At 41.9% G+C, this 21,366-nt stretch overlaps 1 protein-coding gene and 1 pseudogene across 1 annotated transcript; one reads left to right on the top strand and one right to left on the bottom strand.

Moving 5' to 3' along the window:
- LOC131412264 (cytokine receptor-like factor 3) overlaps nt 1-12,310 on the top strand; it is a 92,438-nt pseudogene extending 80,128 nt beyond the window's left edge.
- A 7,067-nt stretch (nt 12,311-19,377) lies between these two features.
- Nucleotides 19,378-20,511, bottom strand: LOC131412263 (alpha-N-acetylgalactosaminide alpha-2,6-sialyltransferase 2-like). Its single transcript, XM_058551899.1, has one exon. The coding sequence runs from the start codon at nt 20,509-20,511 to the stop codon at nt 19,378-19,380; it is 1,134 nt and encodes a 377-aa protein (XP_058407882.1).
- Nucleotides 20,512-21,366: the final 855 nt, after the last annotated feature.

The raw sequence follows: 21,366 nt of genomic DNA, 5'->3' as shown, positions 1-21,366 counted from the left end.
TATATTAAGATGTATTTTCTGCCAGTAGGCATGTCAAGATATATATACACATATTTGTTGACCATTGTATTGTGCACTGATATTATCCTGAATGCAGTTGAAAGTCTCTACTTTACTAATGGTCTCAGAGTAGTAATTTCCAAAATAATTCAAGGCTTTGCCTTTGATTCCAAATAATTCAGAAGCTTTGCATTTGGAATTTTGGATCATTTTATTCCCACCTCTGATTAAACAAGATAGCTTATGATTGAGACAATTACTTAGATTAAATTCCAAATTAAAAAAGAAATTTTAAACTGATCTCGTATTTGCTGAGCACTTACACTAAAAACTAAGATATAAAGATCAATAAAATGTAGACATGAACCCTTAAGAATTCATAATCTGGAAAGAGAGACATATGAATAAATGACAATTGGTCATTGTAATAGAGTGAAATGTGTTGTTATGAGGTATTACCAAGTGATATATAAGGAATGATGCAGGGTAGGGAATAACCGATTGTCCAGATAAATTAAGAAAAACACTAGAGATGGTTCTATTTGCTGAGCCTTGAGGGAAGAGCAAGGGGAATGCAGAGAGTTGAGGGGAAGGAGAACATTCCTGACAGAAAGAAAACCTATGAATAAGAAAGGCACAAAATTATAAAGGTCACGGTAGATTCAGAAATTGTCAAGATTTGGTTAGCGGCGGGAATTGAAGCTGGAAATTCAGACACTGCCACAACATAAAGAACCTAGTGTGCCAAGTTAAGGCATCTGGACTGTATCTAGAGGCAGCGTTTATCTAAAGAAAGTTTTAAAGAAGGAAAGTGATAGGGGAAATGTGATTTTGAGAAAGGCAGCTCTGTGGTAATATGGAGGCTCAATTAGAGGGAAAGTAAACTGAAGACAAGGAGGTCAAGTAGGACGGAATGCAATGGCTTGAAGGAGACAATATGAGGCTGAGTCAGTTCAATGACAATGGACACAGATTCTAGATACCAGGAGGCAGTCTCCACAGATGTGTGAGCACTGGAATAGGGAGCTGAGGGACAGCCACCCCTTGCATTTACATAATGTGAGAGATAATTCTGATTGTTTGATTAGGGCCTAATGTTTGACTTACAGTCTAACACTTCCAACCTCATCCTTCCTTTCATTCTCCTTTCTAAACAAGTTGGGTTCCTAGAAGGTATTAGGTTGGCAAGAAAATAAACTTGACAGATGAATCACACTAATAGAGTGACTATTGCAGCCCACTTTGCATAACTGCCATGTAGGATACTTTAGTTATCCTAGGACTCAACTTGACTATGTACCTTTATATACTGAGAGGAAAGTTTTGAAGAGGAAATATGGCTATTGTTAATCCTCTAGTGAATCATTTAAGATGGTGTTTGGCTGCATGTAATTGCAACCTGACTACTGTGAACAAATTAAAGAAGGATTAATAAAAAGCACAGTGCTGCTTGTGTTACACAATCCCAGAGGGTCTCATACATATTGTAGCCCTTAGAATTGTAGTCCAGTGTGCCTCAATGCCAGAGGCTGCAATGGGAATGGAGCCTCCTGAGGTCATGCAATGTGGTGGTGCTGAGAGAAGCAGGCAGTCCTGGCTAATGCAACTGCTTGAGTTCCGTTTTCCTGCTCTGCCATCTCTGGCATGTGCCTTTCTCCTGACTGCAAGGGGACTCCTGCAACTCCAGGGATTCTGTCTACATTGTGGGCAGGAATAAAATAGAAGGGAAATATACGAAGAGGCTGCTTCTATAAAGTCTTTGACTTTTGTGGGGGAAAGAGACAACCAGTCCACGAACATTTTCTTCTTTTTTTTAAAGCGTTTTCTTGTTTTGTTTTTGGTTTTTTTTGGTGAGGAAGATCAGCCCTGAGCTAACATCCATGCCAATCCTCCTCTTTTTGCTGAGGAAGACTGGCCCTGAGCTAACATCTATTGCAAATCCTCCTCCTTTGTTTTTTTTTTTTTCTCTCCCTTTTTCTCCCCAAAGCCCCAGTAGATAGTTGTGTGTCATAGTTGCACATCCTTCTAGTTGTTGTATGTGGGAGGCCACCTCAGCATGGCTGGACAAGCAGTGCATCAGTGCATGCTTGGGATCCGAACCCGGGCCGCCAGTAGCGGAGTGTGCGCACTTAACTGCTAAGGCACAGGGCCGGCCCCTCATGAACATTTTCTTATATCTCATGACTAGAACTGAGTTGTATTGCGTTCTGAGGCTGCAAAAGGAGTCTGGGAAGATTGGTGTGAGGTTGTCCAGAGAAAAATCAGGATTCTGTTAGTAAAGACCATGGAGTAAGGATATTAGATAGGCAACAAAGAGTGTCCACTATACCCAGAAACCTGAATTCAGACACTGTCTCAAGAGACTGAGGATGAGGAGGGCCTGAAGGACATGCACCCCACACACAATCCACAATGTTCTTCCTGATTTATCCTCTATCATTTTACATATTTTATTGTCTCTTTTTCCTACTTGAAAATAAGTTTGATGTAGGCAGGCGTTTTTGCCTCTATGGTTATACTCTGTATTTCCCAATGCTTAGAATTGTGACTGGTACAAAGTAGGTAGTTAATACTTGTTTCATGAGTAAATGAATATTTACCCCAGCAAGGGAATCAATGGATCTGACCTCTCTCTCGCAACATGGTGGAAAGGGCATAAGGGAGGAGCTAAATATGTGCCACTGAGATGTCTGTTTTTACTTGTTGTGAAACTCTTCAGAACTTTAAAAGAAGCTTTCAAAAAACTGATCCATAAATTAGTTGCACGGCCTCACAGCTACAACTAACAGCCTCTACAGTTAAAAAAAAAAAATTCATAACTTTTCCTATAACCCATGGAGCTTGTAGCAATTCTTAAGGCAGAAGGGCTCCAGTAAAAAATACAGGGCTAGAAATTGCCACCAAGAGGAGCTGTTGAGAGAGTCTACCTGTCCAAAGATGTCATAAGGAGGAGTAAATGTCCTCCAGCCAGGAAGACACCTTGATTTGGAGATTTCTGCAGTTCTCTGCCGTCCCCAAGTGATTACTTTCATAGGAGGAGAACATTGGCTCTGATTTTCTACTTTGCATGGACGAGGAGACTCTAGGGGATCAATATCCACTATGTACTTTACTGAAAAGAGACAATATCACTTTCCCACTGGCAAAAGTGGTCTGTGGGTTGGTGAGGCCAGGGAGGGGAGCCCTCGAAGGGGGAAATAATTAGAAACACAGGTTGAGGATTTCTGGAACAGAAAAATGCAAAATAGCAACTTGACACTTAGTGTGATAGCACAGAAAATCCAGGCTAGGGATTGTAGAAGTAAACAGCCAGTGTGCCAAGCTACTTACAGGTAGAGTATGAAATCTGGCATCCTAAAGATCAACCAGTTGAAAATACTGGAAATCAAAATTCAGTAATATGAATGAATGATCTATTAATTACCTCTTGTAATGGGCTAGTAATTGCCTCAATTTTGGTCTGAGAACTGCCTTGAATTAAACTAACCAACTGCAAAGATATGGGTTACAAGGGTAAAACAATACAAATTAAAATACTTACCTTCCTATTGTAGATGAATCAACTGAAAGTGTTATAGGATACTCTGGGATTTCACCTGAGTTGATGTTTTAGGGATTAAAAAGAATATATTAGAATAAACTCTGTGTTTGTTAAATTCCATTTAGAATATCTTTACTGTGTAATTTTATTGACCTAAGAAGAAATTATCAGATATTTTATAAAATCAGGATATGTACCTAAAATACACTTAACATTTTTTCTAGGTAAATAAGATGCATGTTTTCTGCTTCTAAGTTCTCAGAAATTGAAAAAAAGTAAAATTTTATACATAAAAAGATAAAGCCATCAACCTTGTGGATATAAAAATGTGTATATGTAGATATTAAATATATATTTAATTTTATATGTATATAAAGTAGACATAAAATTGAAGAGATGGCATTTTGCAATCTATAGAATCCTAGACTCAGGGAAACCCAGGCTGAAATCCCTGAGATACCAGCTCCTCCCTGTGTGACCTCGGGTAATGCACTGCCTATTTCTAAAACCCAGTTTCCTATCTTTGAAAGGAAGACCTGAATATCTTTTTCCTAGTGGTAAGTGACTTAGTGGGAAAACCAAACAAATGTGGTTAGCACACTACCTGGCAAACAGTTCTTTCTTGATAATTGTTTGTCAAACACAACACCTAATAAGTGTGAAAGTTGAGGCAAGAGAGTAAAACAAAGCCATCCTGACCAGATTTTGCTGTTTTGCAATAGGAAACCTCCTACGTATGAGATTTGATGGGCCATGAAAAACCTCCCACCTGGAATTATTCCCCCTCCTGGCCCTGTTATGGCTTAGAAGTCCATATATCAAAGTTTCATTTGAATTAAGGCTACCAAACCACATTTTATAATTCATATGCTTGGTACATGTTGTAGACAGAATATTGGCTTCCAAAGATGTCCATGCCCTAATCTTCAGAACCTGTAAATATGTTACCATACATGGCAAAAGGGATTGTGCAGATGTTGTTAAATTAAGACTCTTGAGATGGGGAGATTACCCTGGATTATCTGGGTACCAATCTAAGCACATAGTCCTTATATCAATCAGAGAATTTTTTCAGGCTAGGTCACAGAGATAGGAGAGAAGAAAGAGGAGGAGAGATGCAAAGCATTTAATGAGTTCAACCTGCCATTACTAGCTTTGAAGATGGAGGAAGGAAGCCAAATGCAGGCAGCTTCTACAAGCTGGGAATGGCCCTCAGCTGACAGCCAGAAAGAAAACAGGGATCTCAGCCCTATAACCACAAGGAATTGAATTCTGCTAACAACCAGAATGAACAGGAAACAGATCATCCCCCTAGTTTCCAGCAAAGAACACAGCCCTGTCAATACGTTGGTTTTAGCTCAGTGAGACCCCTGTCAGACTTTTGACCTATGGAACTGTAAAGTAATAAATTTGTGTTGTTTAAGCTGTATGTAGTAAGGAATTTGATCTCACCCAAAAAGAAGACTGGTCTTTGACCTCAACTATTACGTGGTGATCTCTAGACCCCTGGAATGCCCTGCCTGATAAGTGTTTTTGTGTGCCTGGGGTCTTTAGCCACCTGACAGTCTAATGCTGTGCTTTATAATGGGGGCCTTGGGTCACACAATATCAGTTCCAACCTCTGAAAGAACTGGAGGCTAAAGATGTTAGTCCAGCATCAGGGAAAGCCTGGAGACCAACGGTTAGCCACATGGGCGGTATGCGATTGAGCCTCAATAAAAATTCTGGACACCAAACACTTTGATTAGCTTCCCTGGTTGACAAATCTTTGTGTGTATTGTTACACATAGTGGCTAGGAGGAGGTAACACCCTCCAGGACTCCATTGGGAGAGGACAGTCAGAAGCTCTGCATTTGGACCCCTCCCAGACTCTGCCCTACGTGTCCCTTCCTTTGACTAATTTTAACCTGTATCCTTTCCCTGTAATAAATCATTCAGTGAGTTCTATGAGTCATTCTAGAAAATTATTAAACCTGAGTGGTCATAGGGACCCCTGAATTTGTAGCCAGCTGGTCAGCAGTGAGGATGAAACTGGGAACTTCCAAACTTGTGGCTGGTGTCTGAAGGATGTCTGAAGTCAGTCTTGAGGGGACTGTTCCCTCAGACTTTGCAGTTGGGCTAACTCTTTGCAAGACGCTAAATTTTGTAGTAATTTATTACAGCAGCAATAGAAAACTAATACAAAAACTAATAATAATAGAAAGCTTAAATACAAATAGCTCACTGGGAGTGGCTCCCCTTAAGAAGACAAACTTGGAATAGTTAGTATCAATGAGGAAATGGGGCTAGGGAAGAGTAGAGTGAAGCTAAAGTCCCGCCAGCCTGAGTGTAGAACCACAGCGGAGAAGTCCACACTGGGGTAGGGGACAGTGCAGTAGGCAGAATCATTCTAAGAATATTTAGTCAGGGAATAGAAAGGCTTAAGGGACACTGCCCAATTATATTACCCACTTGGGAGTTTCTGCCAGCCAGCATAGAATGTTTCCTTCCCAGGCCCTGCTTTTCAAGTAGAGGCTAAGAAATCTCTCCTGGGTGCAATTACTGGTGAAGAAGCCTCAGTCTCAACACTTCAGAAGTAACCAACACAACTTCTTTCTAGGGACTCATCTAAAAAACAGATTTGGTGGTAGATGAGGGGTTTCCTTTTTGATGTATGGGCTCTCCTATTATCCTCAGCTCAATTTATTATGCAGCCATCATAGCCCCCAGCATGCTTATCTTTGGGACCTGTGGCAGCCTCGGGTAAATTCCAGTATAAATCATGCAGAATGGCTTCTCTGAGTTGCTGTGGATTTAGATTTTCTAAAGAGTTACGTTTCCATCTTATCAATCCATATAAAAATATTTCAAACAATCACACATGAAAACATTTCTTGCGAATTCCGCATTGGCTGAGTTGAATATTCATACAGTGTGCAAAGAGCAAAAGGTAAACCTCATACTTATTGAGAACAAATTGTTTTCCAGTAAACTCAGTCAAGGAGGAAGGATTTCTGGGTTACTGAAGAGTGGCCCACTGCTAACTACTTCTAACACTCTAGATACGGCAACTTTGTTTCATTGGACTCTACTATCATCTATTACCCATGCTGCATCCTGATGATTTCATAACTCAGAGAATCTTGATTCCAGTCATTGAGTGAGGGATCCGGCTGTGTCACTGCCAAGTTTTGTTTATGCCCCTACCTGTAAAGTGATTGACATCTGCTCACAATATCAGGAATCAGTTGTGAAAATCGGGATAAGCACAATGCTGGCCATTACTTGACTCATACTAGACAAATTTAGAGATAACTTAATCCAACCATACTCCAACAACCTCTAAAGAAGAAAAAAGAGATCTCTTAGGATTGGTGAGAGCAAATTAAATAAGACTGTGGGCTTTAGGCGTCACATCAGCCTTTTTTTATGGAGTTTCTTTGGTTCCTATGGAGACTATACCTTGTATATTATTTATCTTTGGCTTTCCTCTGAAAAAAAGGAGTGATAGTTGAGCAAGCAGCAGACCCTCAGCATATCAAGTTGGATGTGATAAAGTGTCATAGAGGAAGCAGTATTTGATATTCCAATTTGCAGTTGTGAATGGGGCAGTGGATTGGATGTTGAGGTCATTCAACTGCAGATTCAATCCAGGCATACTTTGGGAACAAGTCTATGACTGGAATTGCCATCTGTTATCACATGGCTGTGCTAGAAGGGCACATGCTCTGAAATTGTTGTCGAGGAAGGACAGATAGGTTTAAGTCATTCAATCTTTTTCATTCTTTCACTATTCTGGGATGAAGGGAAGGGAAATACTGTAAAGAGGAATTTTAGGGGCAGTTGCTCTTTCAGGCCAGCACTAATGAAAAAATATTGAGTCTCAGTCAATGTGGATCCCACGAATCAAGCCAGGTCCTACTCTTTCCTCTGAAGGGAGGAGGTAAAATCGTTTGCCAAAACCAGGTCCAAAATGTCTGCTAGTTTCCTAAGATCACTAGTTAAACAAGATAATCTCCATGCCTTTTTTAAGGGCTGTTGACATTTACATTAAAAGGCTCTCACAGAAAAAACCAGATTCCCAAAATTCCCCAGAGATATTCAAGGGGTCTTGTCCCTACAGACTCTTAACTATTTCAACTCCAGCATTCCACAAAAACTGGACCTGATTTGGGATGGCTTGTATGTGGTGCATTTCCATCATTCCCCCTCGTATACCCACAACAAACATTGCTACACAGTAGAACACATCTGCTCTCAGAGCCCTCCTCAAAACAGTATCTTATCTTTTTCTCCCTCCTGAGATCCCAGAACAAAATAAAGGTCTGAGTGAGCAGTTAACTCAACATACCGTTGTCTGTTTGAGCTATGGCTCTCTAGGCTGCTTTGAGAGTCCCCTGACCCTTTTTAAGAACAATGACTATAAGAATTAATGCAGGGACCGGCCTGGTGGTCTAGTGGTTAAGTTCATGCACTCCACTTCAGCAGCCTGGGGTTTGCAGTTTTGAATCCTGGGCGTGGACCCATGCACCTCTCATCAAGCCATGCTGTGGTGGCATCCCACATACAAAATAGAGGAAGATGGGCACAGATGTTAGCTCAGGGCCAATTTTCCTCACCAAAAAAAAAAAAGGAATTAATGCAATTTCTAAATGGAGCCTCACGAAATTTCCACAAGTGGTGTAGGTACTTGTCAGTTCAATTTCATATGTACCAAGCAGGATTTGATCAGACACCATCTCAGAGTCAAGTACAATTTTATTCTTCCTCTGTTGAAGGTCATAGAAGGCAGAGTAATGGAGGTGATGGTCTTGCATTTCATGCTTGTTGGGTGAAGTCTGCTAAAAAACCAGGTGAAGAACAAAGATACTTACCCGTGGGTGAAGGCCCAGGTACTCTGACTCACTGGCTCCAACAACTCACTCTTCCTCACGTCTCCTGTCCAACTCACTAGGGCTTTTGTCTCTGCTTCTAAAATAGCTCTCAAATTCATCCTTCCCTTGCCCACTGCCTAATTATCCTTCTAACTAAGAGACTGTGTTAGCCTCTTGTTCATTCGCTCCTAGCTCCAATTTATATCATATTCTGCTGCCCAGAGTATGATATAATCTTCCTGAAGCATCCTCTAAACCTCTGACGTATATCGCCATTCAATCTGCATGCGAACTCCTTAACCTAGTGTGTAAGGTCTTCTAAATTCTGGCCTTAACCTCTCAGCTCTATTTTCTACTGTCGTTCTAATTCTTATCCAAAGTTATTTAATTCCCTTGTACACACTGTCCCCTTGGGACTTTCTCTCTGTTATTCTCTTTGCTGGAACTGCTCCCTTCTCTATTCCTTGCTAATGTCTAAATACTCTGCCTGGATCCAGATCAAACTCTGGCTTGACGGTGAACTGTTCTCTGATCCTCTGTCCTGGGACTGCTCACTCTTTCCTCTGTGCTCTCTTAGCAAATAAGACTACATTTTTCATCTAGTCTTGATCACACCCTCCTTTATTTTATCACTCACTAGATTGTGAACTCACAGAATGTAAAATCATTACCTGGTATAACACAAGACGTGTCATTGTGTGCATAACAGCCTGGCACATGATGCAAGTACAATAAATATTGAGTGATTCAGCCTGCTGCTCTGGCTTTATCATTTACCACCTGGGTGTTTATGTACGGAGGCCTTATGGTGTGACGGTTAAGAGTTCAGCCTTTGGGAGCCAAACTATCTGGATTTGAATTTTGTCCCTGTCCCCTAATATCTTTATGATCTTGGGCAAGTTAGTTCATGGGGATGAAAATACGGACCTTCCATGGCCACCACAAGAATTAAATGAGTTGATATGAGTAAAGCATTTATAACAGTGCCTGGCACACAGTAAACATTCACTAAAGGTTAGCAAGCTCATTTAGCTAAACTCTCCCTCAAGCCTGCGATCATTAAAGAACAAGGGACAAGGCGGTGTGTTGCGCAGAGGTTGTGTTCAGAATGAGCCAGGGAGAGAAAGAGTCTGGAGCAGAAAAAGCCTGGCATATTCTACAGTCCAGGAAGACAGAGAGCCAGGATGAGAGAGTCCACTAAAGACAGAAGGGAGCAGGCAGATCCAGGGTCCTCAATGGGTAGAAACCAGAGACCAGGAGGTCAGAGTCTGCGAGAGCAGCACCATGGACAGCACAGAAAATGCCTCGTCCCTGGGCAGATGTGGCTTGCTGTCTGCTCCGCATTTGCTTTCCCTTCCAGGAACAGGGTATTCTGGAAACATGGGCAATAACAGAGCCAGAGGAAACTGAAGGCCTTCATCCGGGCCCAGCCCCATGGAGGCAGAAACATAGATCTACCTCATCTCATACTGACATAACCCGAGTGTATGCAGCTAACACATCCCCTTGGCTGATCACCCTACAGACAGATCAGTGACCATGGCAATCTTCTGCATCATTTCATGCCTTTTTTTTTTTTTTTTTTGTGAGGAGATCAGCCCTGTGCTAACATCCGCCAATCCTCCTCTTTTTTTGCTGAGGAAGACGGCCCTGGGCTAACATCCGTGCCCATCTTCCTCCACTTTATATGGGACACCGCCACAGCATGGCTTGCCAAGCAGTGCGTCGGTGCGCGCCCGGGATCCGAACCAGCGAACCCCGGGCCGCCACAGCAGAGCGCGCGCACTTAACCTCTTGCGCCACCGGGCCAGCCCCTACCTTTTTTTTTTTTTGACCTTCAAAGTTATAGGTCATCACTCTAGGCAAGGTATGAGCTACAGAGAAAGCAATACAAAATGGCAATTCTTGCACTCTTCCTTCAGTACCTAACTCATTTTCTCCTCAAAAAACATTCAAAGCATTTAAAATTATTACTTTATGCCTGAGTCATAATGTTGTTAAAGCTTATAAAAATCATTTCCGTGTTAATTCCCCTGACTCAAGTTTCCTAAAAATTCTTCCTATGAAGTTATATATAATTTAACTAGAAAAGGTCTTTTCCTTGAAACCAACTGGAGTAATCAGAAAATAGATGAAGTAAGGAAAATAAAATAACTGCTAGGTGAATACAGGGTTTGGAGTTGGAAGTTATGAGCTTGGCTCACTGACTCCTTTGTTATAAAATGACCACTTGACCTGGCCCTTTGCCCCCCAGGCATCCCCACTATCCCCCATGAGCTGAGAGGTGCCATATGCCGCCAAATGGAATCATCATTTTTTATTCTTTCTCATCACCAACACTGGTCAACCAATCCAAAAAGAGAAAAAGTCTTGCTGAAGGCAGCTCAGGCATAAGATATCAAAGCAAAATCATTTGGGCGCACTTCAGAGTCCATTTCCCCCTCAAAAAGAGCTGCTTCGGGTGCTGAGTGGCTTGGTGAAGTCTGCGACAGTTAGGAACCTGTACCCAGAGCTGCCAGTCATGCAACCCGACAAAGGGGACCGTGGAACTGGAGCCTAAGCTGCTCCTGCAGGAGGCCTGCAGGAACATGGAGCCAGCAAGAGATGGACCAGAGCTGCAAGGGCTTTAGGAAGCACAGAGGGAGGGACGGGTTATTATTTTTCTGGGAATAGAGTCTATAAACCTCTCATCAAGATTCTAAAAAAGGATCATGACTCAAAAAGGATTAAGTCATTGTTGCAGAGATCCAAGAGAGAGCATCACAATGCAAGGTCCTAAAACAGCACTTTAATGATTTAAAGGGAACCCTTGGGAAGCTCCAAGATGAGTGATTGGTGTCTCTTTTATAAGAGGTGGACATCATTGAACACAAGACTATTAAAACACTAGATGACTGCCAAAAGTCATGGAGCATGGAGCTAACACCGCAGACTTAGCCTGAGAGGGAGGGATTGCCATTCTGGGTGGTGTGTGAGAACTGAAAAGTCTCCATGGAGCTTTACCACAACAGCCTCACTAGTTCAGTTGGATGGATTACCAGAAGTGCTTTCACTGGTTGATGTGCCATGTTTATCTGATCAGTTCTTAACATAGTGAAGACTACATTTTTTAACCATGAAACAGTGGCATCTCACCCACCAGTACAAATACAAAAACTAATGGAGAACCCTGGAAGCATCATAATACAATGATGCAAGGTGGGTGATGACTTTCAAGCCCAAGATTACAGGTTCTGGTTCCATAAGTGTACTTCAGATCATTTTGAGGACAAACATGTAGCTCTGAAATGAAATTCATGGCATTGCACATAGACTCCACTGTTGATTATCAGTTCTGGTGTAGGAGATGGCTGATAGGAATGGAGTGCTTGGGGCACCCCTCAAATAGGTCATTCCACATTGGTGCTTCGTGAGTGAAAAGATGGCCTTGAGGGGCACTGTCTGAGCAATGAAAGAAATAGAGCACTCCAGAGTGGTTCTGAATCCAACTCCAGTACTCCAATTTATCTCTGTGGGCAGACATTAACATTCAGAGCTGAAACTGAGAGACAACTGGACAGAAGAGACACTACAGGAATGTGTGCAGAAGCACAGAATGGATATGAGTCTCTGCAGAAGGGTCAAGCAGTGTGCGTTAGTACAAATGGTATTATTTTTGTAAATGGAAAAGAAATGACTAATCAGTTGCCCACAGTTACTTCTGGGCAAAAGGGTCAATAGAACTATTCCATTTGACATTGAAGTTGTGGCTCTAGGAACCACCAAAATAATGAAGGCAGAAACATTACTCTTCAAATAACTAACTAGCTCGGATAACAGAGAAGTGGTTGTGGATTGGTTACTTGATTAATCATGTGGTTCTCTTTACTTTAGATGCTCATTTTTCTATCTTGGATGGCAAGCATCCATGTTTTAGATTTTTGGATGACTGGCTTTGGTTTGCAGGGTTTTAGTGCAGCTGTTCTTATCCCAGTTTACTTGTAATTGATAAAAATAGTTGGATTCATCTCCCAGGCTATTGGAAATGGAAAATGTTTACCAGACTCATTTTGGAATATTTTAACAATAAGATACTTGAACGTTGTGAAAAAAACCAGGATGCAGTCAATTTTATTTTTAGCATAATATTAATTAAAATATCACATCACAATAAAAATTGAATTGGCCTTAAAAGTACAGAGTATATATAGGCCTATATCCTTCACTGTACTTCTTTGTAAAGTTGGTTATTAGAACAGAAAAAGTCAATGTAACATTATTTGATGAAATCTCCATCTTTTAAGGATCCAAGGCCGTGTAAAACTTAGAATAAAACAACAGGAATAGACCTAAAGAAGCCAGAGTTCTGTAACGTACATTCACCATGTGCTCTCCACATAAGTGTGTTGAATACGCTCTCTATGCGGGTATTTTGTAAGCAGTGTTGACCTTTATCTTATGTTCAATAATCTTTAAGTCTCAAAAGCATTATAATTTTTGCATTTTTTTAAATGCCTGAGCAAATGTCTACAATAATCAAAGCAATTTCCTTCGCCATTTCTTTGCAATTTGGTTCAAGATAGTCTAGAGGATTTTTATAGGGTAAAGCTACTTATGGAAGTAGTATGTACAACAGAGTTCACCATTTCACATGTGTGTGATATGCACATGTGCATATCCAGCTTCAGTGACATGCTTATACTATTTTTAGGACATGATTTGCAGTCCAGTTTAATGTCAGTTTGATAGATGGTATTTTGGTTGACCAAACACAGGGTAAATATTTGACTTAATTTTTTTAAATGAAAAATTTGTGTAAAATATTTGAAGGATTTTTTTAGTGTATAAAAATGGTGGCTTAACTTGCTATACAAGCCTCCAGATTTTTCTTTTCAATGTGAATTTTTTTTTCATTTTTACCAGTACAAAAATTTTGGATTTTGTGCAAGTTTGATTTTTTGTAAGATAATTTATTTGGGCATTCAAATTCAATGTTAGATAATCATGACCTTTTTCCCTTGCCTTTTTATACATAAGCAAGCAGTCTTTCATTTGGTTAGTGATTGTTAAGAAGATGTGGGAGAATATAGACGCCTTGTCCAGCAGTCTGAAACAAAATAAAAAACTAAAAGCAAAAAAAAAAAAAAAGCTGCTTGACACATAGACCTCCCAGCTCCCAGCCCTGTCCTTCCCTCTGATCTCCACCCACTTGCTTACTCTCTTTCTCTCTCGCCTCCACCCCCCCGCCTCCTATCAGACATAGGCTGCCCTCAAGTTATGACCTCACCTATCCACGCTAAATGGTGTTCCCAACTATGTTTGTGGTGGAGGAGTATTAGAGTCATCTAGTCTCAGGCACTAGCAGACTGAGACAGGAAAATTTGTCACATAATGCTGAAGAATAGTGCTGAGCACTTTGAGAAATATAAAGGTGGCATGAGTCAAGATATGGCCCATCCCTCATTCTGGTTTGAGAGTGCTAATGTGTTCGGAATAGTACTACTAATACATGATAATGTATTTAAAGGCAAATTCTGTGTTCTGTGCTATAAATGCTTCAAGGATTCAAAATAAAAGTGGCCCCGTATTGACTGCAGTGATGAAGGAAGGTTGCTTCGAATGAGTTGAGTGGCCCTTAAGGATTGACATGATTTGGCTAAGCAGAGAGAACATAGATGATGGCATCGTGGCAGGCACAGTAGAAAAGATATGCAAACACAAACAAATGAACACAGCACATTTATGTGAAGACAAGACTGCCTAGAGTGTTCACACAAGGCTTTGAGGCCAGGCAGCTCTGTATTGAGGAGAGCTCTGAACAGCAAAAAGAAGAATTGAAGCATGCAGGGGTGGAAAATAAGGAACCATTGTATGGGATTTTGTTATTTGTTTTCATTTTTCTTTTTAAAGCAAGGTTATGATATATTGAAATAGGTACCTTCATAATATTACTCTGGACAAATGTGTGAACATCTGCCCAATGGATGCTGTGGTATTTCCTTAGATTATAGCATCACAGCATAACAGAGCTGAGAAAGACTTAAAGATCATCCAGTTCATGAATTGCAAACAAGTGGCCCATGAACAGAATATAGCCCACAGACATTCTGTGTGGCCCAAATAGTGATTAACAAATTTGAACCTATTTTTAAACATTGGGAGATTTCACATGAAAATCTGGATTTGTGGATTCACCTAAAAAATCAGGTGAGGCACATTACAATCACATCTCTGCATGTAATTACCACGCTATGGCAGAGTGGCTGCCTTCTCTGAATAGTGTTGATCCAGTCTGTCACAGTGCCCAGCTAGGAAGTCTTATTAGTTAGAATAGGCACTATAAACTTTGATAACAAAGAAATATGGAAATTTCAGTGGCTTAAACATGTAAAGGATTATTTCACATTCTGGTAAATTCTACTGTGGGGCAGACACTCTCCCTCTTCTTGTAGCAACATTAAACTTCTAAGGTACTGTGGGGGAAAGAGAAATGGAGGAAAGATATTGGCTTGTAATTGACTGGTTCAGAAGCTACACCTACCACTTCTGCTCATAGCCCATTGGCCAGACTAGTCACATGGCTCTAACCTATCTGCAAGGGAGGCTGGGGAGTGTAAGAAGAGAAAATAGGCTATTAGGAGTAAGTCGGCCATAGAAGAAAATTTGTATTGAAGGAAGCATAAATTCATTTAAAATGTACGATTAGAGTTGCTAGCAGGACAGCCATCTGAATTACCCATTTGGTAGTTGGAAATAAGAAACTGCCCCTCAGGAGTGAAGCCAAAAGAGAGAGAGAGAGAGAGATTTTAAAGTAATTAGCTTAAAGGGGGTAAGTGAAACATGCAAATCAGTGAGAGATATAGACAGAATAAAGCCTTAGATAAAGGTGAATTTGACAGCTGGGAGGGCATTTTGATGACTGAGAAAACAAATTCATTGCACTTGTATCTTTTGATTAAGACACTGAACCCATTTCAATTTCCTTAAGCAGGTTTTAGGCATTCAAAATTCATAATAAGTGGACATTTAGCAACATGGTAGAGAGGGAATTTAGGGGCTTGGGTGATAAATGAACTGCAGAAGTAACCAAGGGAGTAATTGTTGAAATAAGATGCCAATGGTTGATATGCCTTTGTTATTACAGACACAGATATCCTAGAACCAACTGGAACCTTGTTTACAATTCTTATCTCAGATTTAGACGTTTATAACAGTGAAGTGGGCCACTGACTAGGGCGCTTTTCTTTTAGTGGAGTGTTTTAGTCACTCCTCTTGACCCTGTTGGTGAGGAATGGATTCTTCCCTTGGGTTGTGGGCAAGGACAAACACACAACAACTGACCCGGACAGATGAGATCAACAGAAATTTATTAGTCACAGATTCTCACAGCTGGGAAAGGAGGACACCAGACTCCGTGCAGGACCACACGAGGATACAATCAGGAACAGAGTGAACAACCAGGGGCGGTGGGAGCCAGGCTTTGTAGTACCAAGAGGGCTGGGTGACTCCTGGTTCCCATGGGAGGATGTGGTTGGTTCATTTGAATAATTCCTCAGGCTGGCAGGAAACTGAAGCAGGACCTGCCTGATCCCCATGATAAGGAAAGTTGTTTAGCTAGGAAATCTTATTCCCAGGAGCAGAGTAGAGACGTGAACTTGTGATTGGGCGATTGCAGGTACTCTTGCTTTGCCTCAGGTGTCAAGGAACACATAATATTGGGCCTTAATTTTAGGTTTTATTCCACATGAAGAAACCAGAGTATTAACAGGGAAATTAAAAAAAAAAAACAGATTACAGAGGGCTAAGAACAGTGCTGGGAAAGGAAGACTTTGAGAAGCTTAGTGGTGAAAGGAAGGAAAGAAGGAAAGGGATGGCAGGAAGAAAAACCTGGAGAAGAAAGCCTTCCTCCAGTTTGTTACAGAAACACTAACAGCATGTCTGTCTGTCTTTATTTACTTACTCTGTGTCAGGAAGTGTGTGACATGCTTTCTATGAATTATCATGTTTAAATAATCCACAAAACTGTGGAGTGGTCAATATTGTTATAAGGAAACAGATACTCAAAGAGGGGTTGCAAGTATGTTGCAGGGGAAACAGACTCTGAGACAGATATCTGCATTCAGTCATTTTACTGGGTAGAGCCATCTGTGGAGGTGAGCAGAGGACTGGGAAGAGGAAGAAGCTGAACTGCGATTGGTGTCAACAGAGATCTCAGATGATCCCATAGGAAGCTCTGGAACTTGGTTAGTCTTTCAGATTTTCCCAAATCAAGGCAAGGGGGAAAGGCTTTGTACTTCTGCATCAAACAATCATTAGAGAGAAAATGTAACCTTGGGTGAAGCAGCTCCCTTTAGCTGAGGGCAATTCTCAGAGAGGGCCTCAAAGCTGCCAGCCACCGACATTCTCATCAGGTAGGGGAACTGGTGCTGCAGTCCTGAAAGGGAGAGGAGGCTGCTCCACAGAACCCACTTTGAGGAATTAAATGACTTGTTCAAGGCCACACAGCTATTACTTTTTGGTGCCATATCAACCCCAGGTTTCAAATCCGTGTTTGTTACCTTAATGTAATATTCTGCAAGTAACTTTACTGTAATGCAGCAACGGGACAGGAATGTTCTCCTGGAAATGCAATTGCTAAATGAATCTGTACTTTCAGTTCAAAAAACAAGCCCCATGGAAATACACTCTGAGCAGAGTCTACTTGGAATCATATCATGTCTCTGGTCACTGTGAAAATTCCAATGTGACCACATGCATATCCTTAGTCAAAAATGTTCATTGAAACACAAAATGATGACAGAAAACAAGACCATAGGGAAGTAAACATTAAGAGAGGTAAGTGTTGCTCAAAGTGAAGAAAGAAAACTCAGCATGTGCCCTAGAGATCTTTATGCAACGCCTGGAGTCAGTAGGCCACGAACATGTGATGGGACCAGTTCACACCTAGCTGATGGGATAACGTTGGATCTACCATTCACGGCGATAAGAAAAGTAGATACAAAGTGTGCCAGTCAGTAACGTAATGGATATGTAGGGGGGGTGTGTCTGTCTGTCTGTCTGTGATCAATATAGCATTCTATGTATCACCTCTCAGTAAAAGAGTGCAAACGAAAATCACTGCATTTGAACAATACACCTAGGTCTAGCACGTGGAGTTGCTCAGTCTGCTCTAAAGAAGCACGTCAATTCTGCTGCTCCTTGTCTTGACTTAGCGTCAACCAAGGGCAAGCAGGAGGAAAATCCTATCCCAAACAGCCTTCCTCATGTAAAAATGAGGGTTCAGTTTTTTCCATTTCAAAAGTTCAAATGCCAACTTGAAAAGCATAAGAAAAATCTCACCAACGGGAGTTTCAGGAAACTCAAACTTCTTTGAACAAAGCAATCTCCTGTGGCTAATTATCTTAGCCCTTTGTAGTGACAGACAGCTTCACCTCTGGTGATTCACCCACAGTCCATATTATGTAACAAAGGGACAGAAAAGTCAGCTGGCTTTTCAAGCCAGGAAAACAAATCAAGGGGTTAGGTGTACGACTTTCTTATTTCCAGAACTGAGCTTCTACTGCTAGGCTGGATGGGTCCTATATGCTCTGATTACATTCAAAGGCTGTTGTAATTCCTTCTTTGTTTATAACATCTTTTGCAACACTCTCACAAGCATTTTTTGTTTGTTTATCAGGTTTCTCTGTAAATTTATTGTAGTAGCAGCTTAATTTACATTAGTTTCTAAGTGTGCTGATAAAAATCTATCTTCTAAAACCACAGAACTGAGAACCAGATGCTGGTCCTTAGTGGATTGTCCAAGGCAAATGCTCCCTTGGCTCTTGTCAGTGAACCACCTGGTGTAGCAGATGAAACTATCCAAATCTACTAGTTACCAAGACGTTAAATTATAAGGAATGGTTAAATGGGTTGAATGGTGATAATATGTCGGATGAGACTTCCTTAAACCAGTCTGGGATGCAACCAAGTCCCAATAAAAACCCAGAAGGTACAGCTCTACTCTGTCTAAAGTTAGTAAACTGATTACCAGATACCTCAGTTCAAATTAATTGAAATCATGGTTTGACTGAGGGTTCATTATCCATTAATGCCGTCTCTTTTGTAACAAGATGGTAATAAATCTGTAATGGACTTTCCTTCAGTGGCAGGCAGTCTTTAATATAATTGGCACCCCCACAAAGCACCCAGAAACCTCACATGGTTCTTGAATTCTAAGGGTGATCTCCACACTTCACCCTGCATTATATATATGCTTTCTCTACTTCTCCAACGCAAAAAAAAAAAATACAAATGATTATTTGTCATTCATGGAATCATTTAATCTCAAATTACATTGTCTTTTCTGCTTCTTTTTGTACTCCCACTTTATCAGACGAGAATGCTACCCTCCCCATGAGGCAGAAGCAAGTTGATCATATTCTCAGAGAATTAACATCAGACAGAAAGGTTTTTAAGACTTAGCCTTGAGTTGTTGAAGAATTGCTTTGGAGTGTTCTGTGAAACCTTGACATAGTTAGGGGGGATTTGGGCTAGGCTTCATGCATTTGCCAGTACTGCTGTTTGATCTTGGTTAAGTGATAGGGCTTGAATGGCTCAACTGACATTCCTAAAGTAGCATAGTACCAAATGATGGTTTCAAGATGCTCACCTCTGAGGTAGGCCTGCCTCTTGCTAGCTGAGGGTACACCTTCTTATCTTCTTGGGAGTGTTATCCTCCATTTTAGAACAAATCCAGCAAAGCAGTCCCCTCTTCCTCGGCTAAGGTTGGGATGTCTACCTAAGACCCACAGGGGAGTTTTCATGGAGGAGTAGAACACAAGATGAGGTATCTCACATTTGGGAGAGTTGTGAATCCACCTTCTATATCCTGTTGGGGAGAGGAGAGGGAAGAGGGGAGTTGGAACTCCCCTAATAGGTTGAAAAGAAAAGAAAAGGGTTTCAGCCACTGAGAGGAAGAGAGACACAGCTTTGTAAGGAGAGGCAAAGGGCTCAGGAACTTTGGATTCAGCGCTGATACAGCTGAATGATGCCAGCCTTGTGCAAGTCCTCCCACAGAGCGGCCTCAAGCAGCAGATCATGGTTTGCGTAAAATTTCAGTGGCTTCTTTCGTAGTTCAAAATAGTGGTCAGAAAATTTCCGGTAGTTTCTTGTGATAAATCCATAGGCACTAACCTGGTCACAGGTATGCACAGCTGTCAGCAGGAGGAGGGCCCCAGTGCTCGGCATGTATACATCTTTACCTTCTGTGTCAATCAAGCTCGACCTCAAAAACCTCTCTCTCAGATAGCGGATGAAGTTTGGATGTAGTAGCTTGAATATACCTGCAGGGGCATCTGGTCCAAAATAGGTCTGAGGCTTGTCCCCTTTGTCAAGACCCTCAGGAACAGGCACACCCAGAATGGCCGATCGCAGCATCACGTAGTCTCGGATGTCTGCAGGGATGAAGATATAGCGCAGGTCTCGTCCCTGTGGCACGGAGGTGAAGCCCAGGTGCCCGTAGTTGATGAGGGAGTTCTTCATGGTGTTCACAGTGAAACCGTAGAAGGAGGTCTTGGTGCCCACGTCATCCTCGAAGCCTTTGATCACAGCACCATTGAGTCTGAAGACGTAGTCGTGGGCGTCGATGAGCCAGCCCTGGCGGGAGCCATTCAGAATCCCTCCGTTGCCCACCACCGCGCACCGAACGCAGGATGGACGCGGCTTCCCGGAGGCGGGGAACAGCTCCGCACTCTCCGGGCTGTTCAGAAGGCGCAGGGCGGAGGCGATGGCTTGGTGGGGGAGACCTTGCCAGCCATAAGGAGCTTTGCGCTGGCTCAGGCTGTCCCAGAGCTCCTGGGTGAAGAGACCGTCCCACAGCAGCACCGGAGTGGAGAGAGAGAAGAGCTGCCGGGAGTGCGGGAGCCGCCGCAGGGCCAGGGCCGGGGGCCGGCGGCAGGCCCCGTGCCTCCTTGGCCCCGGGTCCGGCTCCCGCACCGCATAGTACCGGCAGACGAGGAGCCCGGCCCAGGCGGCCGCGAGCAGGGGCAGCCGCCAGAGCCCCAGCCTGCACCTGCTGTCCATCCTCCGGGCGCTGGGCACACAGGCCCCGCGCAGGCCGCGCGGCGCCCGCCCCTCCCCGCGCCTCCCCGTCACAATCATTGCCTTGCTGACCTTAGTCAGTCTACAAGATAAGTACAGCAGGAAAAATTTTCCCCGTGACAGCGGAGAAAACAGAACCTCAGAGACGTGAATGCTTGCTCAATGTGTCAAGAGTTGCTTACGTTCTTCCGCTGCCCCATGTCTCGCTCTAGGCTCCGTGTGAATTTCCTTTTCTTCTCTTCTCCTACCCTAAACTTATGTGCTCAGGGTGCAGAATAGCCTGTTTACTGGGAAAGTGATGCACATAATTATTCTATAATAATTCCCTAAGCCTTAGCTAAATGTTAAAATTTATGCAAGAACTTTTGCAAATTTTGCTCTTTTTTTCTACTGTGGATTGACTTTGCTTTTCCCCACTGTTGTTTACAAGATGCAAATTTTAAAAAATAAATTGAAATGTTTTAACTCCTTTGTATTTCTGATTAAATCTATCCCACATGAAAAGACGATTGATTTGTAGCTTCTTTAGAAAATGTACATATGTAGAAAGGTAAGTAACATGCAGCAGCGTTCCGCTTTAATAAATATCCGGATTAACAATTCAAAAATATTTTTCATATCTTATCTGCCTTAAATAATATTCTAAATCATTTCCTTGAGTCTTTGAGAGACTTAGAAATGAGAAATAATTCTAATTTAATTTTTTAAATTGTTGAGTATGTTGTTCACCTCAATTGTTGAGAAAACAAAAGAACAATAGATGAATATCTCCATCTAGAGCCTGTTTAGGAAAAATATATTGCTCAAAAGAAGTTGTTCCGTATTCTGAGGATGGGCTGCAATGCAACATCTCATCAATATGTCAGGAGAAAACATCAAGGATGTGACTAACCTCAGTTTGGGATGGACACTGTG

This window comes from Diceros bicornis, chromosome 12, assembly GCF_020826845.1.
Source record: "Diceros bicornis minor isolate mBicDic1 chromosome 12, mDicBic1.mat.cur, whole genome shotgun sequence".
NCBI classification, from domain to species: Eukaryota; Metazoa; Chordata; class Mammalia; order Perissodactyla; family Rhinocerotidae; genus Diceros; species Diceros bicornis.
This window is presented reverse-complemented; position numbering and strand designations above follow the sequence as displayed.

Excerpts from the sequence above, each read along its gene's own strand:
- LOC131412263 (XM_058551899.1), bottom strand. The coding sequence starts at position 20,511 with ATGATTGTGACGGGGAGGCGCGGGGAGGGGCGGGCGCCGCGCGGCCTG.